This window comes from Bactrocera dorsalis, chromosome 2 (genome assembly GCF_023373825.1).
Source record: "Bactrocera dorsalis isolate Fly_Bdor chromosome 2, ASM2337382v1, whole genome shotgun sequence".
Taxonomy (NCBI): domain Eukaryota; kingdom Metazoa; phylum Arthropoda; class Insecta; order Diptera; family Tephritidae; genus Bactrocera; species Bactrocera dorsalis.
The window spans coordinates 94,170,658-94,190,642 of NC_064304.1; the positions used below are offsets into that span (position 1 = coordinate 94,170,658).

The 19,985-nt window shown below is 34.8% G+C and overlaps 1 protein-coding gene across 3 annotated transcripts; it reads right to left on the reverse strand.

The window, feature by feature from the left end:
- Window positions 1-698: 698 nt before the first annotated feature.
- Window positions 699-15,509, reverse strand: LOC105230897 (solute carrier family 22 member 13). Of its 3 annotated transcripts, none has more exons than XM_011211910.4 (6): window positions 15,199-15,509; window positions 2,656-3,576; window positions 2,440-2,594; window positions 1,871-2,374; window positions 1,658-1,798; window positions 699-1,576 (listed from the first exon to the last, which is right to left on the reverse strand). In XM_011211910.4, the coding sequence occupies exons 2-6, from the start codon at window positions 3,435-3,437 to the stop codon at window positions 1,164-1,166; spliced, it is 1,995 nt and encodes a 664-aa protein (XP_011210212.2). In that variant the 5' UTR covers window positions 3,438-3,576; window positions 15,199-15,509; the 3' UTR covers window positions 699-1,163. The 3 variants fall into 3 exon arrangements, with proteins under 3 accessions (XP_011210212.2, XP_011210213.2, XP_011210214.2); XM_011211911.4 differs by lacking the exon at window positions 15,199-15,509 and adding an exon at window positions 10,408-10,532; XM_011211912.4 differs by lacking the exon at window positions 15,199-15,509 and adding an exon at window positions 6,697-6,845.
- Between the last annotated feature and the right edge of the window lie 4,476 nt (window positions 15,510-19,985).

The following is a 19,985-nucleotide window of genomic DNA, read 5'->3' on the forward strand; positions in this document are numbered from 1 at the left end:
AATATTTATTGTTGTTGGCGTCTGCTTCGTATCGCCGACACTTGTATCCATCACCCAAAACTTACAACGTTTTATATCCATTGAGGAACTGTCAAATCGGCTACATTTCCAACATATTGTTGGAAAAAATGCGTCTGTTGCTTCAACACAACAATACTAACTTTTATGACCAAATATGTAATAATCAAACTGTATACCCGGTTAATAAAGTTTGAACTGAGTAACCGCAAGAATTCTCTGCAGGGGCTTACCACTCAGTGGCTCACACTATTCAGATTTTACCAAACCTAAATTAATTGACTATATCTTTTTCTTTTATATTGAACATTAAAATTTGAATAAAAATTGGTGGGACTGAGCTTTAAAGCTTTTGGGCTCTTCCGAAATCCTTTTAACTTATATTAAACTTTAATATTCGAATAAAAAATTGTGCTTCTGAGCTTTAAAGCTCTTCGGCTCTTCCGAAAACCTTTTATCTTATATTGAACTTAAACATTCGAATAAAAAGTTGTCCTTCTGAGCTTTAAAGCTCCTCGGCTCTACCGAAAGCTTAAGTGTCGAATATTTCTAACAGTTCGGAATAATTACCATTCGATTTCGTATTTTAAAGTGCATATATTTATGTACATTGGTATGTGATTGTCTAATAATTGTCTTATATTACTAATATATATGATATAAATCGTTTTTTGAGTACATACATACATATACTATTGTAAGTGAAAACAAAGTGATCGTGTCGTTAATGTGGTACTAATATAATATAAGCAATCGTAATTAAAACTTAAGTACAATTAATTAATATACAATTTTAATTAGTAGATTAGGAAACAAAAGTGCCTAGGGACTGTGCTTGTCTAACTTTGCGAGAAATTTCTTTTGTATATAAGTATGTAAACATACATTATTATGGCTTTGTTAATCACAGATTTATTAAACTAAAATTTTTTTTTTTTAATTTTTTAGAGTTAGTTGTTAATTTTAAATGTATGCGAGTAACAATAATAACTTTAACAGTACTAATAGCGGCACTACAGACTAATTATTAATATGGTATTTATATAACTATTAAAGGGAAGACTTTGTTTCCGATGGCACACGCTAAATTAACTAAATAATACAATTAATACACATGAATAATAATAGTGGATGGCGTAACCTACTTATAGGCGCGTATTATTCGTATCGCCATCGACCGTCCAAACAGTGGCGGTTAACGGTGAACGCTCTTTCTTATTCGCTTCATCGCTACCGAGCGCCTCTGACAACGTCAGATTAGCTGTATTTTTCTGCCGAGGCGGCTGCAGCAAGCAGGTGCTTATACCACCAATTACCGTTAACACGGCGAAAAATGTAAGCGAAAGCGCGACATCGGTCTTTTTGAGTAGATTGATGAATGGCGCGCTCAACAGCCAAATGCGCGCAAAGGTCACGACGGAGAAAGCAAAAGGTTGCTTTTTATGGGCTGGCATTACTTCGGCCATGCAACCCTGCATTAGCGACTGCGCACAGGAGACGCTGACCTTCGGCACCAGGGCGATGATCATCCAGAGTATGACTTTGAAGTCGGGATTCACTGCACAAACGATGAAAAAAAGAGTTGTTAGTACAATAAATGTTTAAAAAATAAGCTTTGTCAATGTATGGCGAGACTTACAGTTCGCGTGCGTAAAGGTCCAGCCGAGGCAACCGATAAGACCGGCGACAATATTGAAGCAACCAGCATACACGAATTTCTTCTTACCCTGCTTCATGGCAAAGTGTAGTGCAATGAAGCAACCAACGATCTCAGCCACGCCTAAAAGTTGTAAAGCAGTAAAGCTTTAAGCATGCGAGATTTCATTAAATAAAGCACAACGTTTTCACTTACCCATTGCTATCGTATTCGGCACGCGATAGTCGCGTCCGAATGAGCGCAAATTCAACAGCATGCCCATATAGTTCACAATGTAGCAAGCGAGTGCGACGTGCGCCGCCAGCATGTAGTGCTTGGCACGTGGTCCGCGCCACAGCTGCAGCCAAGTGGCTGGCGGTTTTTGGGAACGCAGAGTTTCGCGCAGCTTTTCGATTTGCTGACGAAAATCGTCGGGTATGAGGAATGTACGTTCATTTATGTCCACAGCCTTGCGTATCATACGTTCCACACGGTAGACATCGTGTTCGTTGCCATTCTTCAATAGCCAGCGCGGAGCTTCTGGTGTCCATTGCAGCAGAAATAGCAGAATCACGGTAGGGAATGTAATACCCAAGTAGAGTTGGCTCCAATTGTTGAAGAACGATGAAATGCCCGGCAGCAGTATGACGCCGAGCGACCAAAATGTGTCGTAGAGTATGATGACACCGGTGCGATAGCGTCCGCCAGTGATGTCAACAACTAGTGAGAGTAAAACAAAGCGTTAGGCACAGTTTCAACCATTGAGAAGTACGTTTGTTACTTACAGATTGCCTGCGCCGAGGTGAACATCATCGCGCAGCCAATAGCTGCGAGACAGCGAAAGATGCAGTGCATGGTTAGATCGGTCGAATAGCCGGTGACCACACCCAGTATAATCTGCAGCACCGCGCCAATGATGTAAATTGTGCGCGGACTGAGCCTGTAGGAATATAAAAGACACGTTAACGACTGACACTTTCACGCAACTGTCTGCTACTTACTTCAACATCGCTTTGGTGCCGATGACACCGCCCACCAACACGCCGAACAGATGCCAGTACTGCGTCCAGGCCACGAATATCTCACGCAGACACACCAAATTGTACTGCATGATAAACGAGTAGAAGTTGTCTTCGTAGACGAATTGCGTGCATGGCTTCTGCGAGAGCATCGCGCCCGTCGAGGTGCCATTCGACGTCACGCTCGCGCTCCAATTCACCACGTAGCACTGATTCGCCGTTACCGACTGATTCGCAGTCAGCTCAGCCGCGTCGCAGTGATACTGCGTGGGCGGTTTAATTTCGGGCGCTGTGTAAATTATGCAGGCCATGAACCAAGAGGCGGGTAATTTGCATAGAAAAAGTATGAGCACCGAACGCAACTGCCAAATACCGAAATCGCCTAACACGCTGCCAATGATGTCGCCGGCTGTTGAGGGTGGTGTTGGCGTTGCTTTTGGCATTTGTGCCAGCGCTGCCTCGCCGAGTATTCTGCTGCGCACGTGGGCATTGAGCGTCGGTGTGCGTGGTGGTGGTGGTGTGGCTGGTGGCGCTGGGCTTGCTGGTGGCGTGTAACCACCTATACTATTGGCATCATTGCGCGTCATATATAGACTGGCATTGTGCGCTTGTGTGAGCGGTGGTGTGGTGGCGGATGTTAGTGACGCTGACAGCCGGCTGCTATCGTTGTCATTGTTGTAATTTGTGGTTGTGTGCTGATTGCTATGTATGCTGTTATTGCTGTTGTTGCGTTGAATGTGTTGCTTCAAGAATTCGGGAGTCATTACTGCAATGCTGTGTATTTCTAGTACTTGTTGTTGTTGTTTGTTGGCAGCGTTTAAATGTCAGAAATGCATAATAATCGCACTTAAGTAAATGAGTTGTTGTAAAACTGCTTGTAATTGGCAAGGGCAGTGGAAAGTTCTGGAAGGATAACAAGAGAAAAACGTTGATTTTGAGTTTATTTCTATTGTCCAGATAATTCTGGGTTATATTTATGTGCGAATTTAGTATAGTTAATTTTCCTTAAGGAACTTTAAAAAAAATCAGTTTTATATTCTTATAGGTTTCTCATATACAATTTTTACGGTTTAGAGAGTATAGTTTTTTGAGCTAAAAGTCCATCGTCGAATTATGTTTCTGCTTTATAAAACTGGTGGGCAAGCAGCGCTTTGTTCGAAATATAATTACCATATAGCACCGATCTCAATCCTTAAAGCAATTTCTTATTATCATATAGTTCCGACCTCAACTTTTGAAGAAACATCTTATTCATTGAATTTGTATGAAAACGGAAATTTACTCGAAATCGGCTTGAGGGTTAATGAATCCAAAATTATTTAAAATCTTACGGTGATGCTAATCTCGGGTTGTTGTTACAGTGATTGTTCTTTACTAGATATAACTCAGCGCTCTTGCTCGTATTCTATGAAATGTCACCAGTATTACCTGCAAACTCTTTCCCACTATTAAGGATTGTTTGTTCATCTAAGAAAACGTTAAATAGTAGTCTTCGACAAGCGAAGGCACACTAAATGAGCTCCCTAAAACTCCGATTGATTATTTAAGAGAAATTAATTGTAAGATATAATATTAGCTCACTATTATTGTTGGCTCTTGAAGTGATATTTTATACGGAAAATCTAAAAAAACTGAAAAAAGAATCTCTTTTACCTACATACATATATGATAAACGTTAAAGCTTCCTATTCTGTATTTGAGCTGCTTAAATTTAGTAAGTGGCGAAACGATCAAAGTACGAATAAGGCAATAGACAAAGAAGGAAGAGCTATTCACCGAATAACCGGATAATTAATGAAACTATCTCATCTAATCTAATCTTTGTCAAGAGAGTAGAGCAGGAACTATGCCTAGGCAGCTTTCTATGTCGAAAGTGTTGCTTTTAATGTAAAAAAGTCAGGGAATTCCATTGTCTCATCTGTTCACACTCTAAAGCCTTTTTTACTTCTTAAAAACTTCCAAAAAACATGAAAGAAGTTAGGCTATCATCTCTCTTGGCTTTAGTCATGCAATTTATAAATAAACTAAGAGAATCCAAATGGATTTCGTGAGATTTTAATATGGGATTCACAAAAATGAGTCATTGGCGAATCGAAGACGTCACACTTGTTTACAATACCGCGAATATGTTTTAATTTTAAAATTCTTCGTGGAAAACGGTGATGAATGGGATCCTTAAACGAAGTATGCGTTTAAATTTAACACGCTTGTGGTTTATTTAAGGGCGAATGCGCCAGAAAATGCAGTGCTGGCAGCATTTTTTGTGTTTGCTGTATGTATTAATTAATAATGTGGATTTAAAAAATGTTAATGGCATACTTTTTTTCGTAAATATGTCCTTAGTAAAGTTTGAAGTTTTGCCCTGCGACCTATGGTCGATTGTGCCCATAGTACAGACTCTTTTTTCATAAATCTACAAATACTATGTAGTACATATGTGCTTGAAAAAATAGTTTTCCCAAATTTATTTACAGTTTTTAAAAATACACACGTGTATCTTTATTTTCAGAATTCCTAAAGTCATCAAATTGCACTTATGCGGTTTTTTTGTTTTCACACAAATACATTTACGTTATTATTGCATTAATTACTCTAAGAACTTTTATTTTTAAATGCAATCTTTTCAATACTTTAAATAACGCCATTCCACAGGACATGCATTATAATTGCTTAAAACAATGACGTTTGTGAACTGTGGAAATAAACAATTTTTGCGTCATATACTTTACATAGTATATAGTGAATTTGCGCACGCGTTTTGTACAATATATTGTTTGTGCATGTGTAGTACTTACATCAAGAAAATAATAAAAAAATTTATTCGAAAACCGTGACTCAAATATTGTAATATCACGATTGCTTTTGTCTGCTGGTTTTGAGCTAATTTTAATTGAAAAAGAAGCAAAGAAGGATGAAAAAGAAACCCTGCTGTGCCACACCTAAAGGAGAAAATTATTGTCTTTAACAAGATTACACTGCGCGACAAGTTGCTGGTTACTAAAAGAGGATTATGGTAACATTCCGACGAATGGAGTGAAATTTACTTTGATCAATTTCGAGTTCTTTAATGTGAATTAAATGTATTGGCCCTAATATAAAAGTGGTTATAATCCGGTTATATAATCATATAGTTCGTGGAAATTGTTTTAGGACATTAATACACTGTTAGCTCAGTTATCGTACGTTGAAGGCAAGATTGTGTTTAGTCCCGAATGTAGAGTAAATTTGTGAAGTTACTAAGGCTAAACAAAGCACGATAGTCCTCTTTAATGAGGATTTAAGCGGGTTTGATGTTGAAAATCCTTTCTTATAATTGTTTTCCTAACGTTTTGTATACAAATTTTCGGCATTTTATTAGGTTGCCATGCAGCCAGGGTTGACTTCAAACTATTTTTTTGCCCTAGGTAAAGGCCAAATTTTTCATCGTCTAAGCCTATTTTGCCTTAACAACCTCTTCAGGGTATAAATATGTAAAGAAAATTAACCAAAATGCCACCGCAAACCCTTCAGTCCCAGGTACATAAATGCCTAACTTGCCTATATGGACAGAACGGACCCTGCATACAGTATGGATTATGTTTGGTGATCAGCATTTCCATACGATAAGTCTTCTCGCACGACCCGTACTTTTACTGCCAATGCGAATTTTGTACCTTTTATTCCATTCTTTCTAATTAAGATTACAAGTTTCCACCAAGATCAACACTGTAAACTAACATATTACCAGATTTCTACGTTTCACAAATTCAAATGACTTTCCTAAATTTTGATTGATTGCATATCGTTTTTGACAGTTCTCGCAATCGAGTCAGCAAATCGCACTCCCATTGGTCGCCTTTTTATAGCTTATGTAAGTGGCGACCAATCGTAAGCGACAACGCATTTAAGGTTACACTGTGATTTGTTTCTTTCAATATCTCCCTTTTTAATGATAATTAGTTTTTATGTGCAACAATTTTTAAATTTGTTACATTTTTATGTATGATATTTTTATGATGTACACAAAAGCTATTGATTACTTACATAGTAAGACAAAAAATATATTTTTTTAAATATATGAAACTTGTATTTTTTACAATAAATTTTGCTAAAGTTTAAGCGCTCACTATGCACTCTCACAATGCTCCGGCACACACGACCCTAATCCGTTCAAAGCCAATAAGTAACTGAATAACTGTGTGCTCGTGTTAACGGTAAGCTCGGCGTTAATTAACGAGCGCACTTCGAAGGTGACTAATTCCGACTGCCGATCAGAAGAATTATGCGTTTCCAAAGAAGCGCAAGAATGGGGCATTTTATGCGTGCAAAAAAGAGCGAGAGGAAAATTGGAAATAAAAAACAAAAACAATAAAAACTTTATTAAAAACAAACAAATGCATTGCGCTGATACGCGACAAAGATTTTGTCATTTTGACATATTTGACGTAAGCAACAATCATAAAATACACATGTTGACACACACAGCAACAACACACCGGCCGCTATTGCGCATGTGTGTGTGTGTGCTTGATTTAAGTAAGAATTCCGGAATCTCGCACGAGTACTTTACAGCTACCGCTTTCAATTTGCCGGCTGTTCGCCCAAATATAGCAGTAAAACAACAACAAAAAAGGAAATAAGGCAATAAATCGAAATACAAGCAATGGAAAATATATAAAAAAGAAGCCACAAAGGCAAGGAAATAAAATGGGCTTTGTGTGTATGTTTGTAGTTGAACTTGTTATTGTAATTAAATTGATAAGCATTTATTGAAATCTTTCACATTGATTGCGGTTTACTCAAGTCGAGCGCAACAATTATTGCCTTGATACATGTGATACAAACATACATTTGTACATTCGAGTACATACATTCATGATAAAGAATAATTTCAGTTACTGTTTTTTGGGCTCGTCCAAGTGGGTAATATACATATGTATATGTTTATTTATGTGCATGCATAAATATGTTAAATAATTACTCAAGTGTATGTAGAAGATGATGCACAAGATTATATACATACATACATATGTACAAATGTATGTGTTTATTTTCGGTTCCGCATAAACAATACTTTTTTGACGCTGAACTTGCACCTTGTACCTTGCGAAGTTACTCGTGACGTATGTACAAGTATGTTGACATATTTCACGCTTATTACATCACGTGATTTCAATGTTATTGTTGTGTGACTTGCACGAGCATTGCAGATGGGAGCTAAGAGCTATCTCAGCTTCCCAAAAAGTCGAAAGCATTGCAGGCAGTTAAGTGTGTCTGGGTTATCATGGAATTTCATGTGCCGTTAACGGAGCTTGCAGCTGGGGTTAAATCTATAAAAAATCTTGAAAATTGGTATTGGAGTCATAAATGCATGAAAAGTCAGAGAAAGCATCAAAGAGGCTAGCAATTCACACGAAATCGGTTATGGCTGGGTATAAGAAGGAATTAAAAACTACATATGTATGTATGTATGTCCGCCCAATGAATTTCAATTCATGAGCTGTACTTCTAATGTTTTAGGAAGTGGTTAGTTGCGCTGATATCAACAAATTTTTATTAACCAACCAATGTTTGGAATACGTCTTAAGTGCCGAGTGGCAACTCATTGAAGGAGTATACATGCAAGATCAAATTTGAGCCGGACATGTGAAACTTCATGCAAACATTAGAAAAGCTTCTATCAATTCAGGAAAATTTTTTGATTGCTTGTACAGTTTAATGGATCTGTCCGGGTCAAATTTGATCTTGTGTGTACATACATTACTGACACACATTCGAGTACATATTTGTAATTTTTACGCTCAACTTTAAGACATGTGGACTGTTTAAAATTTATCCTTGATGTATTCTTTTGAAATATCAGTAAGCAATATGAAGATATGGCGCAATACGAAGATATGATGCTGCAGTGATTTCGGCCTTCTCCGTAAATGAAATCTTAAAAAAATTCTCTCTAGAAAATGTTTGTCGTCGAAAAAAAATATTAATTGAAAAAATTGTATGGCGTTTTTATAAGAAATTTAATTTTACTTAACATTTTTTTAATTTTTAACCTGGCAAAATTCCATTTTTGATCTGATTAAAAGATTTAGTTTTGGTTTGGTGTCTTATATACACCAAATGCAGAAAAAATTGATTATGATCGGTTCTTTTGTCTCCGAGTAATCATTGCGATAAACTCGGCAAATTCTGTTGTAAGAAGAACGCCTTTAAAGATAAACTGGTTGAACTAATCAACTACAATTTATAAGCCTGTAACTCGAAAACTATTTTATTTAACGATTTAAAATTTAGTTTGGAATTTTTGAAGCTATAAACTATCGATATCTGCAAAAAATTGGTCAGTGTTTCAAAATATCAATCTAGTTGTGCCTCTTAAAACTAGTTTTCCGATCAAACAATATTTAGCTTTCAGCTTTCTCGAATTAAGAATTTTGCTATACATGAATTTGTTATATACTCCATTACTTCTCACACGTTTTTAATTATTTACTCATTTTAAATCATTCATTTTTAATGATATTCAGGCCAGTTTTGAGCTCCTTACTTTCGTTTCCAAAATTTATTATTTTTTTGGGAAAAAATTTATTAAAAAAAAAAATAATTAATAAATTACTGCGAATGTATTACTTTTACGTTTTTGACGACATTTTGATGTTTTGAAATTATTTGAATTTTGCGTTGTTGCCGACCGATTTGCTTATACAGATATAATTTAAGAAAAGTGAGCTAATTTTAACAAAGCACCTAATCAATATTTTGTGAATGTTGCGATTATGTGAATATATGTATGTATATATGTATGTACTTACATATGTATGTATGTATATGTACATATATTATAAATGAACCAATTTAATTCAAATTTGAACAGACGGCGTATAGTATGTACATATGTGGATACACTCGTGGCCATGGAAACCTTAACACTAAACTTTCATAAAATTTTTTTCTGAGTTTTTCGTTCGTTCGGGATTTTCTTCAATTTTGTTTTTTTTTTTTTTTAGTAAGCGAAAGTATGTACAAATGTGTGTACAAGAAGATACTTCAAGTTATTGAAATTTGAAAAATATTGTCTTAGCTCAAGCTGAGGGCACACTACAACTCACACCAGTGTATTTTTGTAACAATATTTTTTTTAAACAAGTGTAAAAATTTATGATTTTACATCAAGTTGTGAGTACTCTAATATAGTTTTAACGATTTCGATATTTCAAGGATTTAAAGAAAATTTTACAATTTCTCAAATAATTTGAAATTTGACTTTCGCATGTAATTACTGCAGCAGGTCGATCGCCCCTAACTTTGCAGTGCTGTGAAAATTACAGTAACTCAACACACTGACATACATACATAAATATAAATATCTACAGTTATTTTGCCTGCATTATGACGACTGCCCGGTTAATTTGTGCGCATCTCGTTCAATATTTAATTGAATTCAATTGGAGCATTGGAACGCAATCGATTTGTGAAGTCAACGGCGAGTAAAGAGCAATCAACATTTCACTTGTGGCAAACGGAGCGTTCCACGCAAGCTGCCTTCATTGTAAGTATGCATGGCACTATTTCAATATGTTGGTATGTAAAAATATTCATAAATTCACATATATTGTATATAGTATAGTAACTTTGTTGCTTGTAAGGAAAACTTTCGCAGTGGCGCTTCTTGTTGGCATTTGCGCTCGCACTTCGCTTACTTTGATTGGGAGCGTATAAAAATAGCATTTAAGCGTTTTTGTTTTTGTTTCTTACTTTGGCTTGCTGTCGTCGATCGCAAACTTTGCAATTGAAGATTTCATTTGAGTAATTGTTTACACAAACAACTGGCACACGTATCCATAAACAGCTAAATTGATGTATTTACGCAGAAGAATAATAAACATGTACATATGTACGTATGTATGTATGCGTGTAAGTGCATTTAACAAACGATGACAATTGAAGTGATCGAATTAAAGTAAACACCACGTAGAATCATAAATAAATTCTGCTGACAAGCGCGACAACTAAACACAAGGCAACACAATGAACGATTGCTCACGAGATTGGCGCTGCGATCGCCGCACTGTCGTTTTGCCAAACATAAAAATAATGGACAAGATGACATCTTGGCGATAATGTCACTAACTGCTAACACCGCATGACGCTCGAGTACCACTCACGTAGGCACAGCAATATAATCGTAATATACCACCCATTCGTACACACATACATACATATACATAAAGTCTTTATACAGCAGAGAGAGCAAGTGGCCAAATCAGCGCACGCGGATCAGTAAATAGTAGACCGAGTAGTATGTGCGTGCGGGTGTGTGCGTTGTTGTTGCTGTGAGTTAAAAGCAAACATCCGAGTGCCGAAAATCAGTAACGGCGATAAGCGTGTAGCATCCGCTATATATACTATATGTGTGGGTGTGTATGTATGTATATTCATATGTTTGCTTGGTACTATGCGCACGCATGGCAATAACTCGTGTTTGCCCAGCAGAAGGTGTGATTTGCCGATAAGCCACCTGATTGGTGTGATTTTTTAGTGATTGCAACGAAGAAGCATGCTCACGCATACATATACATACATACATACAAACATATCGTTTTAACGAGGTGCTAATCGTTCGGTAGTTATTATTAGTGTTTATCTGGTATGTTTATTGCATGTACATAAATCAGAGCGTGAGAATTTACAGTTGCGTATAAAATAATAGCAACTTGTGTGCAATTTTGTTTGATTAATTAAAGGAAATTTTATCATATTAGTATATAATTTAATTTATTATTTTTATTATACATATAATTTATTATATATGTAACTTGTATTATTTTAGCACAGAATTTAATTTTTTTTAATTTTAATTTTTTCATTTATTATTTGTGATGAAAAACATGTTTAATTGCACTTTTGAGATCTTCGTAACCAAAAATATATTTTTTCTGACTCAATGGATTCTTAATATTATTCATATGCGTTTATTTTCATAATAAAAATAATGTTTTTCTGCTATCTAAAATATATAATGTAATGTAATGCTATTTAAAACATTTAATGTATTAAAGAAAAAGTGTGAAAATGCTACTTCAAATATTCTGTTATCAGACCCGGTTGCCGTTTTTCTGCTCAATATTTAATTGCTTTTAAAAATGCATACAAAATGTAGAAATGATGCCAAATATTTTTATAACAAAAAAAAACGTTTACTTCGGCTGCACCCAGAATATATACTTTTCAAAAATGAGGAAGTTTTAATTCAAGTTCTTAATTTTGATCGATTAGTTTGTATGGCGGCAACATATGTATAAGCCATAGTGATGAGTTATAACAATTCGTTTGGAGATTGCTGTTTTGAGTGAAAATAAGTTTATGACATCTATTTATCAAAAATAATAAAAATTAAAAACAGAACATATTAAGCTATAGACAAAATCATTTGTTAGTGAGCTTTACAAAATAAGTTCGAAATGTAAGAGACGGACGTGCGATGAAAAAAATTCAGTTCATTTGAAAGAGAAAATCTTCAAGAAAAAAATGATAATAAATCCCATAAAATTTGAAGTTTCTATGTTTTTTTCTTTAAAAAATTCGGGAACCTCAAAATGGATATATGCATAAAATATGCAAATACACAATTTTTAGAAAGCAGATATAAAAAATTAAAATCTATTTGCAAAATTAGAACGTTTTAATAAATTTTTTCCCAACCCAAGCATTGAGTTTAAAATTTCTACGTATTTCTAGAATTCTAATTCAAGTACATTGCGAACCACCAAAGGTTTTATATTTTCCAACACACTTCACAAATATTTAGTCAGATTATTACCCAATAACAGCTGTTTCAATAATTTCTACTTTTTTTTACATTAAATATTTTTTCCTTTAATTATCGACTGATTGCTTGGATTGTTTATAATTATGTCGTTGACACACACTTGCGCTTAGTTATGGCATTATGTAATTTATATGAGCTTGCAACGAAAACAGACCTTAATTTGAATTAGGTATTGCATTACAAAATACTGTGAAAATTTTTAATAACATGTACGTATGTATGTATGTGCATATGTACTTGTGTATAAACGATTCACACCTCCGATACTGGCGTAGAACACAAGATGTGGGAGAGGAAAGCTAAAACTTGACTATAGTGGCTTCTGGCTTCTGGAAAATTGAGTTTAATATTGTGTAGTCGTAAGCCTTGACTGGAGTACTTAAGCTTTAAGGGTCATGAGTACTAATACCTTGTAAGGCACGATTATATTTATTTATTTATTTGACAAACACCAATGCTTTTGGCTTCTGAAAAATTGAATTCTAGTCATTATGGTTTCTTTATGTTCGGTATTATAATCAAAGCGGACAATGAATTCCATTCACTGACTATGGAGAATTTGTAAAACCTCGTTCCATATATATGTATTTTATATGTGAAAATGACAGTTAAGGGAATCAACGGCCGTCGGTTCATCGGATAATGCAAGAATGTAAATATTCTTGGTGATCGGGCTTGGTATACGGCCAAGGATTGCCTACTCGGCAGCATTCTAAAAACTGTTTCGCTAGTATTTAGCCACTAAAATAACAAAAACAACAACTTAGTAACTCATTGTACACCTTTGATTTACCGAAGTATGATATCTTAAGTGTGTTTACTTGTCTTGACTTCCCGAGCTTCGGGGACTTTAAATGTGTTTTATGAGTTCAAAGCATGCTTTATGACTTTATATTGATTATACATACTTACATATGTATGTGCTGAAAAATAATTTATTTTCGTCCTAACACGATTTAACCGGTTATGACTGGAGGACACTGAAATACATCTACATGCATATGTATGTTATTCAAATGCCCTGTTTGGTTGGTTCCTTGAAGGCGAAGGTTGGTGAATACCTGCTCGCTTCAAAGTCTACATAAAGCTTGTCATGTTGCCCGGTGAACCCTAATTATTTACCAATGCAACCGATTTTTCAGATTTTTTAAGCTTTGCATTAAAAATCGCGGGCTCGAAACTGGTTTTAGACCCATAACTCATAGGTAAAGGTAGTCAGAGTGATCCGTAGAACAAAAAAATCGACCCGCTTTAATGTACATACATACATATAAAGGGTGATTTTTTAAGAGCTTGAATCAAACTTTTTTTAAAAAAAAAACGCATAAAATTTGCAAAATCTCATTGGCTTATTTGAAACGTTAGATTGGTTCATGACATTTACTAAGATATATTTCATTTAAATGTTGACCGCGGCTGCGTCTTAGGTGGTCCATTCGGAAAGTCCAATTTTGGGCAACTTTTTCGAGGGCCGGAATAGCCCGAATTTCTTCGGAAATGTTGTCTTCCAAAGCTGGAATAGTTGCTGGCTTATTTCTGTAGACTTTAGACTTGACGTAGCCCCACAAAAAATAGTCTAAAGGCGTTAAATCGCATGATCTTGGTGGCCAACTTACGGGTCCATTTCTTGAGATGAATTGTTGTCCGAAGTTTTCCCTCAAAATGGCCATAGAATCGCGAGCTGTGTGGCATGTAGCGCCATCTTGTTGAAACCACATTTCAACCAAGTTCAGTTCTTCCATTTTTGGCAACAAAAAGTTTGTTAGCATCGAACGATAGCGATCGCCATTCACCGTAACGTTGCGTCCAACAGCATCTTTGAAAAAATACGGTCCAATGATTCCACCAGCGTACAAACCACACCAAACAGTGCATTTTTCGGGATGCATGGGCAGTTCTTGAACGGCTTCGGCAATTTTGCTTATTTACGTAGCCATTCAACCAGAAATGAGCCTCATCGCTGAACAAAATTTGTCGGACGTAAAGCGCGAAACACATTTCGAACCGAACACTGATTTTGGTAATAAAATTCAATGATTTGCAAGCGTTGCTCGTTAGTAAGTCTATTCATGATGAAATGTCAAAGCATACTGAGCATCTTTCTCTTTGACACCATGTCTGAAATCCCACGTGATCTGTCAAATACTAATGCATGAAAATCCTAACCTCAAAAAAATCACCCGTTACATATATGTATATTAACATAACATATGTATATTTAAACTATCCAGTTATAATTTATTTATAAAAAATTGGGGTGAGGTTTATTGCTGCATACACATACACACACATACAGTACGCAGTTCATACAGTGTGTACTTAAAAAAATGGGTCATTTTTCAAATGCTCATATCACCGATTCCATGACATTCTCTTCACTGAAATTAGCGCAAAAACGAAAACAAACTGAAAAACAAAAAAAAAAAACAACAAGTGAGTTGACTTGCATAATTTTAGCGCGCAGTGTTCGCCTCTCGGTGAGTTGCACAATTCAAACAGGTGTTTCAATGCGTTTATTAATAACCGCACATTCGCGTTCATGTGCACCCGTGTGTGTATGTATGTATATATAAATGTAAGCGTATGTTTTTTGTTTCGGCTCAGTTTTCAAAAAGCTTGTCGAATTCTTTATGCCACAAAGAGTGAATGTGGCATTAGAAGAATCAAACTAAACGTAAACAGTGAAGATACATATTTTTGTTGTTGTTTCAATTTACCTGGGCAGGATACTGCAACGCACACTTCGCGTTATTTTTATTGTTAAAAGAATAAAAAACAACGGTTAATTTACCAAACAGTTAGTCACAACAACTCTAACATTCAAATGCGCGCTTTGCTGCCGTTGCACAAGCGTTTTATACTTATCAGCTATTAAACTAGCTGCCGCGAACTAAAAACGTTTTGCCGTTTTGTCTTTTTCTTGCGCTTCGCGTCTTTTGTCTTATTTACTTATGTTATTCTTGAGCAACTTAAAAAACCGTCCGTCCGGTTGAACGCCCGATGCGCAACTGAAACGCTTGAAATGAACGCCAGCGATCGACAAAACTTAGAACAGTAAGATTTATACAAAAACAAAGCACAAACACACAAAAACAATAAGAAATAAGAATATAAGCGGCCAGCTCGCCACATACCTTTATATAATAAGCATGAATGAAAGTCAGTAAAGCGAGCAAGCGTGTGTATGTATGTATGGGTGTATGCGTGTAAAGGGTACTGTCATTTTAGGCAGCCTGTTCGGTTGAGCGGAGCGCTCAAAACTGTCGTCGGTAACAGAGAAGCTTTAAAGCAGCACAGATTCCGGCACACATACACACGCTTTTACACATACATATACACAGCTCTTCGAGGATGCTGCTGGAAGTTCTTATACAGTATTTAGATGACTTGGTCGCTTTAGTATCATTGGTGATTTTTTGTTTGTTGACCTCAATCAACTACTTCCATGGTAAATGTCTTCTAGCAAAATTTTACTCAAAACTCATCGCGCTATAAATATTTCAGATATTGTTTAAATTCTCGAATGTAGCTCTAAATAGCAGAAGAAGAGGCAAAAAAGACGTCCAAAGACGTAAAAATTGTTATTACTAGGATTTGACGTGGTCACCATGTAGCTGCTGTAAGGGTTTGATAGAAAGTCTCTTGTGAAGCCATTACACCACTTCAGTTCTGCGAAAACGGGGTTGAAAATTATACCAGCAGTATGGATGTAGAAGGCATGGTAAAGCAGTTAAGCAATAATCTCTGCTTTGGTGAGCAATGAATATTTCAGCAAGGTGCAGCTCACAAGGCAATAAGTACCCATCAGTGGCTTTAAAGTAATATTCCTGGTTTCATAAGTGCAGATGATTGGCCGCCTAGAAGTCCAGATTTGATTTCTTTGGTTTAAAGTTCGTGATCATGATTGTAGAACAGAACTTGTCGAATACGCAATAGAAGTGTCTCCAAAAAATTTTGTTTAAGCAGCATCGTCAATAGCAATAGAAACTATGCTTGACTTGTAACAGAACTTATGGCAGAACTAATATTGAAGTTTTAATTTCAACTGTGATATTAATTTAGAAGTATACATATGCAAGGAAGTACACAATTGCACTTTTGTTAGTTGAGTCAGTCGTCAATAAAAGCGAGTAGAAATTAAACAGAATGAAATATATACGTATGAATATTTGTTATAAATATACTAGTTATATATTTATTCAGGCCTTTATTTATTTATTTCTATTAAATAGTTGACGCAAGCTTGTCAGCGCGTGCCAATATATAGCACATCAGCGTGGCTATGACGGCTTGGTGAAAAATTACGGCCATACGACTAATTAATGAGGCCTGGCCACTGAAAAGCATAGTAAAATATTAAATTTAATTTCAAAACTGATTAAAATATGGGGTATCGGAGCATCCCAAGAAATATGAACCGACGCATATCGTTATAAGTCTCGATATAGTTGTGATTCAAAGTCAATTATAATTTTTTCTTAATCATACTTTTTCTGTATCAGAAATCTATAATATTTTTTTTAATCAATAACCAATAATTAATTTTTTTTTTGCAAAATTATTGCACTTATTGAATAATATTATACGCTTTCTATGTTCAAAGAATCCCTAATATATTAAAAAAACATCTTTACACTCTTTCTACCCAAACTGGCTTCAAAATCTGAAAAAATATATTTTTTTATAAAAATATTAAATTTCAATTTTTCTCTGCAAAGCTGCTCTAACCAACCCAGAAATATTTTTCTTGGAAGGCTTTAAAAAAGGCTTGTGCAGAAAGTCATGACATTATAATTATACAAACTCGAATTGAACACCATTTGTGGCACTTGTGACGCTTCATTAAATTTACGTAAAAGAAAAAATACACACTCTTATGTTTGTACACACGTTTAGTGTTTGCTGCTAATTAGAAATATGAATTAATAACCGAAAAAAGCCTTATATGCGAAAGCTACGACATAAGCATTTGGAAAAAGTTATAAAAATATTAAAGTATATATAAACAGTTGGTCGTTAAACGACCGTGACTGCAAAACTGTCTATGACTTATAATTATATTGACGAAAATATACAGTAATAGCGCTGAATTTTGTGACAATTTAAAATGGGAGCGTTATTGTGGCGGTGTGTGTATGGTGTCTTCATGAAGTGTGACTGTCACGCGCGGCCACAAATAATTGTTTGCAATAAAAAGAAAAGAAAATGCAAATACTCGTAAATTTGGAGCACGGCAGGCCTTACGCATATTAATGACCGCATAGAGTGATATTAATTGATGATCAAGCAATAAAATGTAATAAAATAAATTTAAAAAATTCTTCGCTTTAGTTCTATTAGTTATTATTTGCCTTCTTGAATACCTTTTTCCTTTGAATAGTTATGTGATGCTCACTTACAAATACAAATATACATGAATACAAATACAAATGCAGTAATACATTTCATTCATGTCAAATGCGCTGCAATTGCACAAATGTTGCTCATACGCCCCGCTCACCCATTTCGCTTGATACTCGGCTGCGTTGTAGCATCTTAATTAATCATGCTATGACTGTTTCATTAATTCATTTATTTATTCATGCTTCGTTTATTTATTTTCTTAATTATTCGCATTTCTGGTGTTTTTTTTGTTTGTTTTTGTTTTATGCGAAGTGGCGGCACTTTTGCACTTATTAACACTTTAACAAGCGTTCGACCACCTCCACACGCCCGTATAAAAGTAAACATGTGTATAAAATGATGTGTGGGTGTGCAAGTGGCATATAAGTTTTTTCGCTTAGCTTTTTTATTGCTAATTTCGTTGCGTGCGTTCATTGTCAAGTGCAAATTAAAAATTTCTTTACACATATTAACTGAATTTCGCATTTACTTTTCATATGTATGGGTGTGAAGAAACTTTTTTAAATGCGTGTTTGGATTAGGGGTGTTCTTATACCATAAAATAAGAAAAGAAAGTTCTTTTACTCAGCTATATTATGAAGTAAAGTGTTTTCAAGTTTTCTTACTAAAATAAAAAAAGTGATTTTTAGTGTATACGGCAACTCCGATTTGAATAGTACATCCGGAAACTCTGGCGCTTTCTTAGACAATAGTGTGTGCCAAATTTCGTAGAGATATCTCGTCAAATAAAAAAGTTTTCCATACAAAAACTTGATTTTGACCGTTCGGTTTGTATGGCAGCTATATGCTATAGTTGTCCGATCCAAATGATTTCTTCAAGGATTATGATATCTCGTCAAATAAAAAAGTTTTTCAAACAAAAATTTGATTTTTATCTTTCGGTTTGTATAGCAGCAATATGCTATAGTTGTCCGATATCTGTAATTTTGACAAATGAGCAACTTCGTAAGGAAAAGAAGAAGGAAAAGAAGGTGTGTAAAAAATTTCAGACCGATATCTCAACAAATATCTAAAATTATCAATACAGTCTTACATATACATATTTAATATAGACGTAGATACTCTTAATATAATTTTTCTAATCTCCAAAAAATTTTAAAAATATTGTAAATAGAACAACCCTATTAATAATAAAATGCACACCTTTTTTATTCTTTTGTTTATACATACATATTTCTATATTTTATATACAACAAATTGCAAGAATTCCGCTACTTTCTGTAGAAATTTGTTTACTATGTCTAATTAATGACAGTATCGCATAAATGTCAACGGCATAATACGCACATGAGACATCTTAATTGTTACAAATTACAATACAACTTTATAGCATGCGATAATTGTTTCAATTAAGTATGGTAAGTACCCACCAATCATACGGTATTTGACAGCAGCTGACAGGTACCCGTTAAAACTGGAAAAAGTAAATATTTTAATATTTCGCCATGGCAATTGGGTGAGAAAGGTGATTGCGGTTGATCCCAATGGCCTATTTGTTTTATTTTTTGTAAATTATTATTTTTTGAATGATAGTAAATGTCATACATTAAATGCGTTTAATTAACTTAATTGAGAGATGAGATATTAGCTTCGTTTCGAGCAATTTTGCCAGCAGTGGTCAGAGTTTATTTCAAGGATATCGTTTATCAATCAAATATTTTAAACATTTATATGTAGCTATGCTTTAAATACATGCATTCGTGAGCGAGAAAAATAGATTTCACACTTAATTGAATGACAATTAACTGTCTACTCAACTGCCACTTGTCATTCAAATGAAAATTATTCGATAGCTTTATGCTTAAGTTTGAAGTTTATTGCGTATGCTTGTCAAGAAAATAAATATTCTTCTTGATTTTATTTGGTAAATAAATATATGTATATGAATATAAGTTGCTCATATTCCTACATACATAAAAATGAAGACACAATAAATTTTCATAAACATTATTGGCGGGTATAAAATATTTGAAAGTCGATTGATAAGATACTTATCTGTGCTGGTTAAGAGGCAGGTTTGCTTTGACGAATCGAAATGGCTGTATATCGTCAGCTAAAATGCAAAATCATGTAACAACACTTTTCTAAGTTTATAGGCGAA

Bases quoted from the DNA above. Each gene is read 5' to 3' on its own strand.
- LOC105230897 (XM_011211910.4), bottom strand. From the start codon at position 3,437: ATGACTCCCGAATTCTTGAAGCAACACATTCAACGCAACAACAGCAAT. The intron at 2,375-2,439 runs GTAAGTAACAAA...TACTCTCACTAG, and splicing joins CACCTCGGCGCAGGCAATCT to TTGTTGACATCACTGGCGGA. The intron at 1,577-1,657 runs GTAAGTCTCGCC...TCGTTTGTGCAG, and splicing joins GACCTTTACGCACGCGAACT to TGAATCCCGACTTCAAAGTC.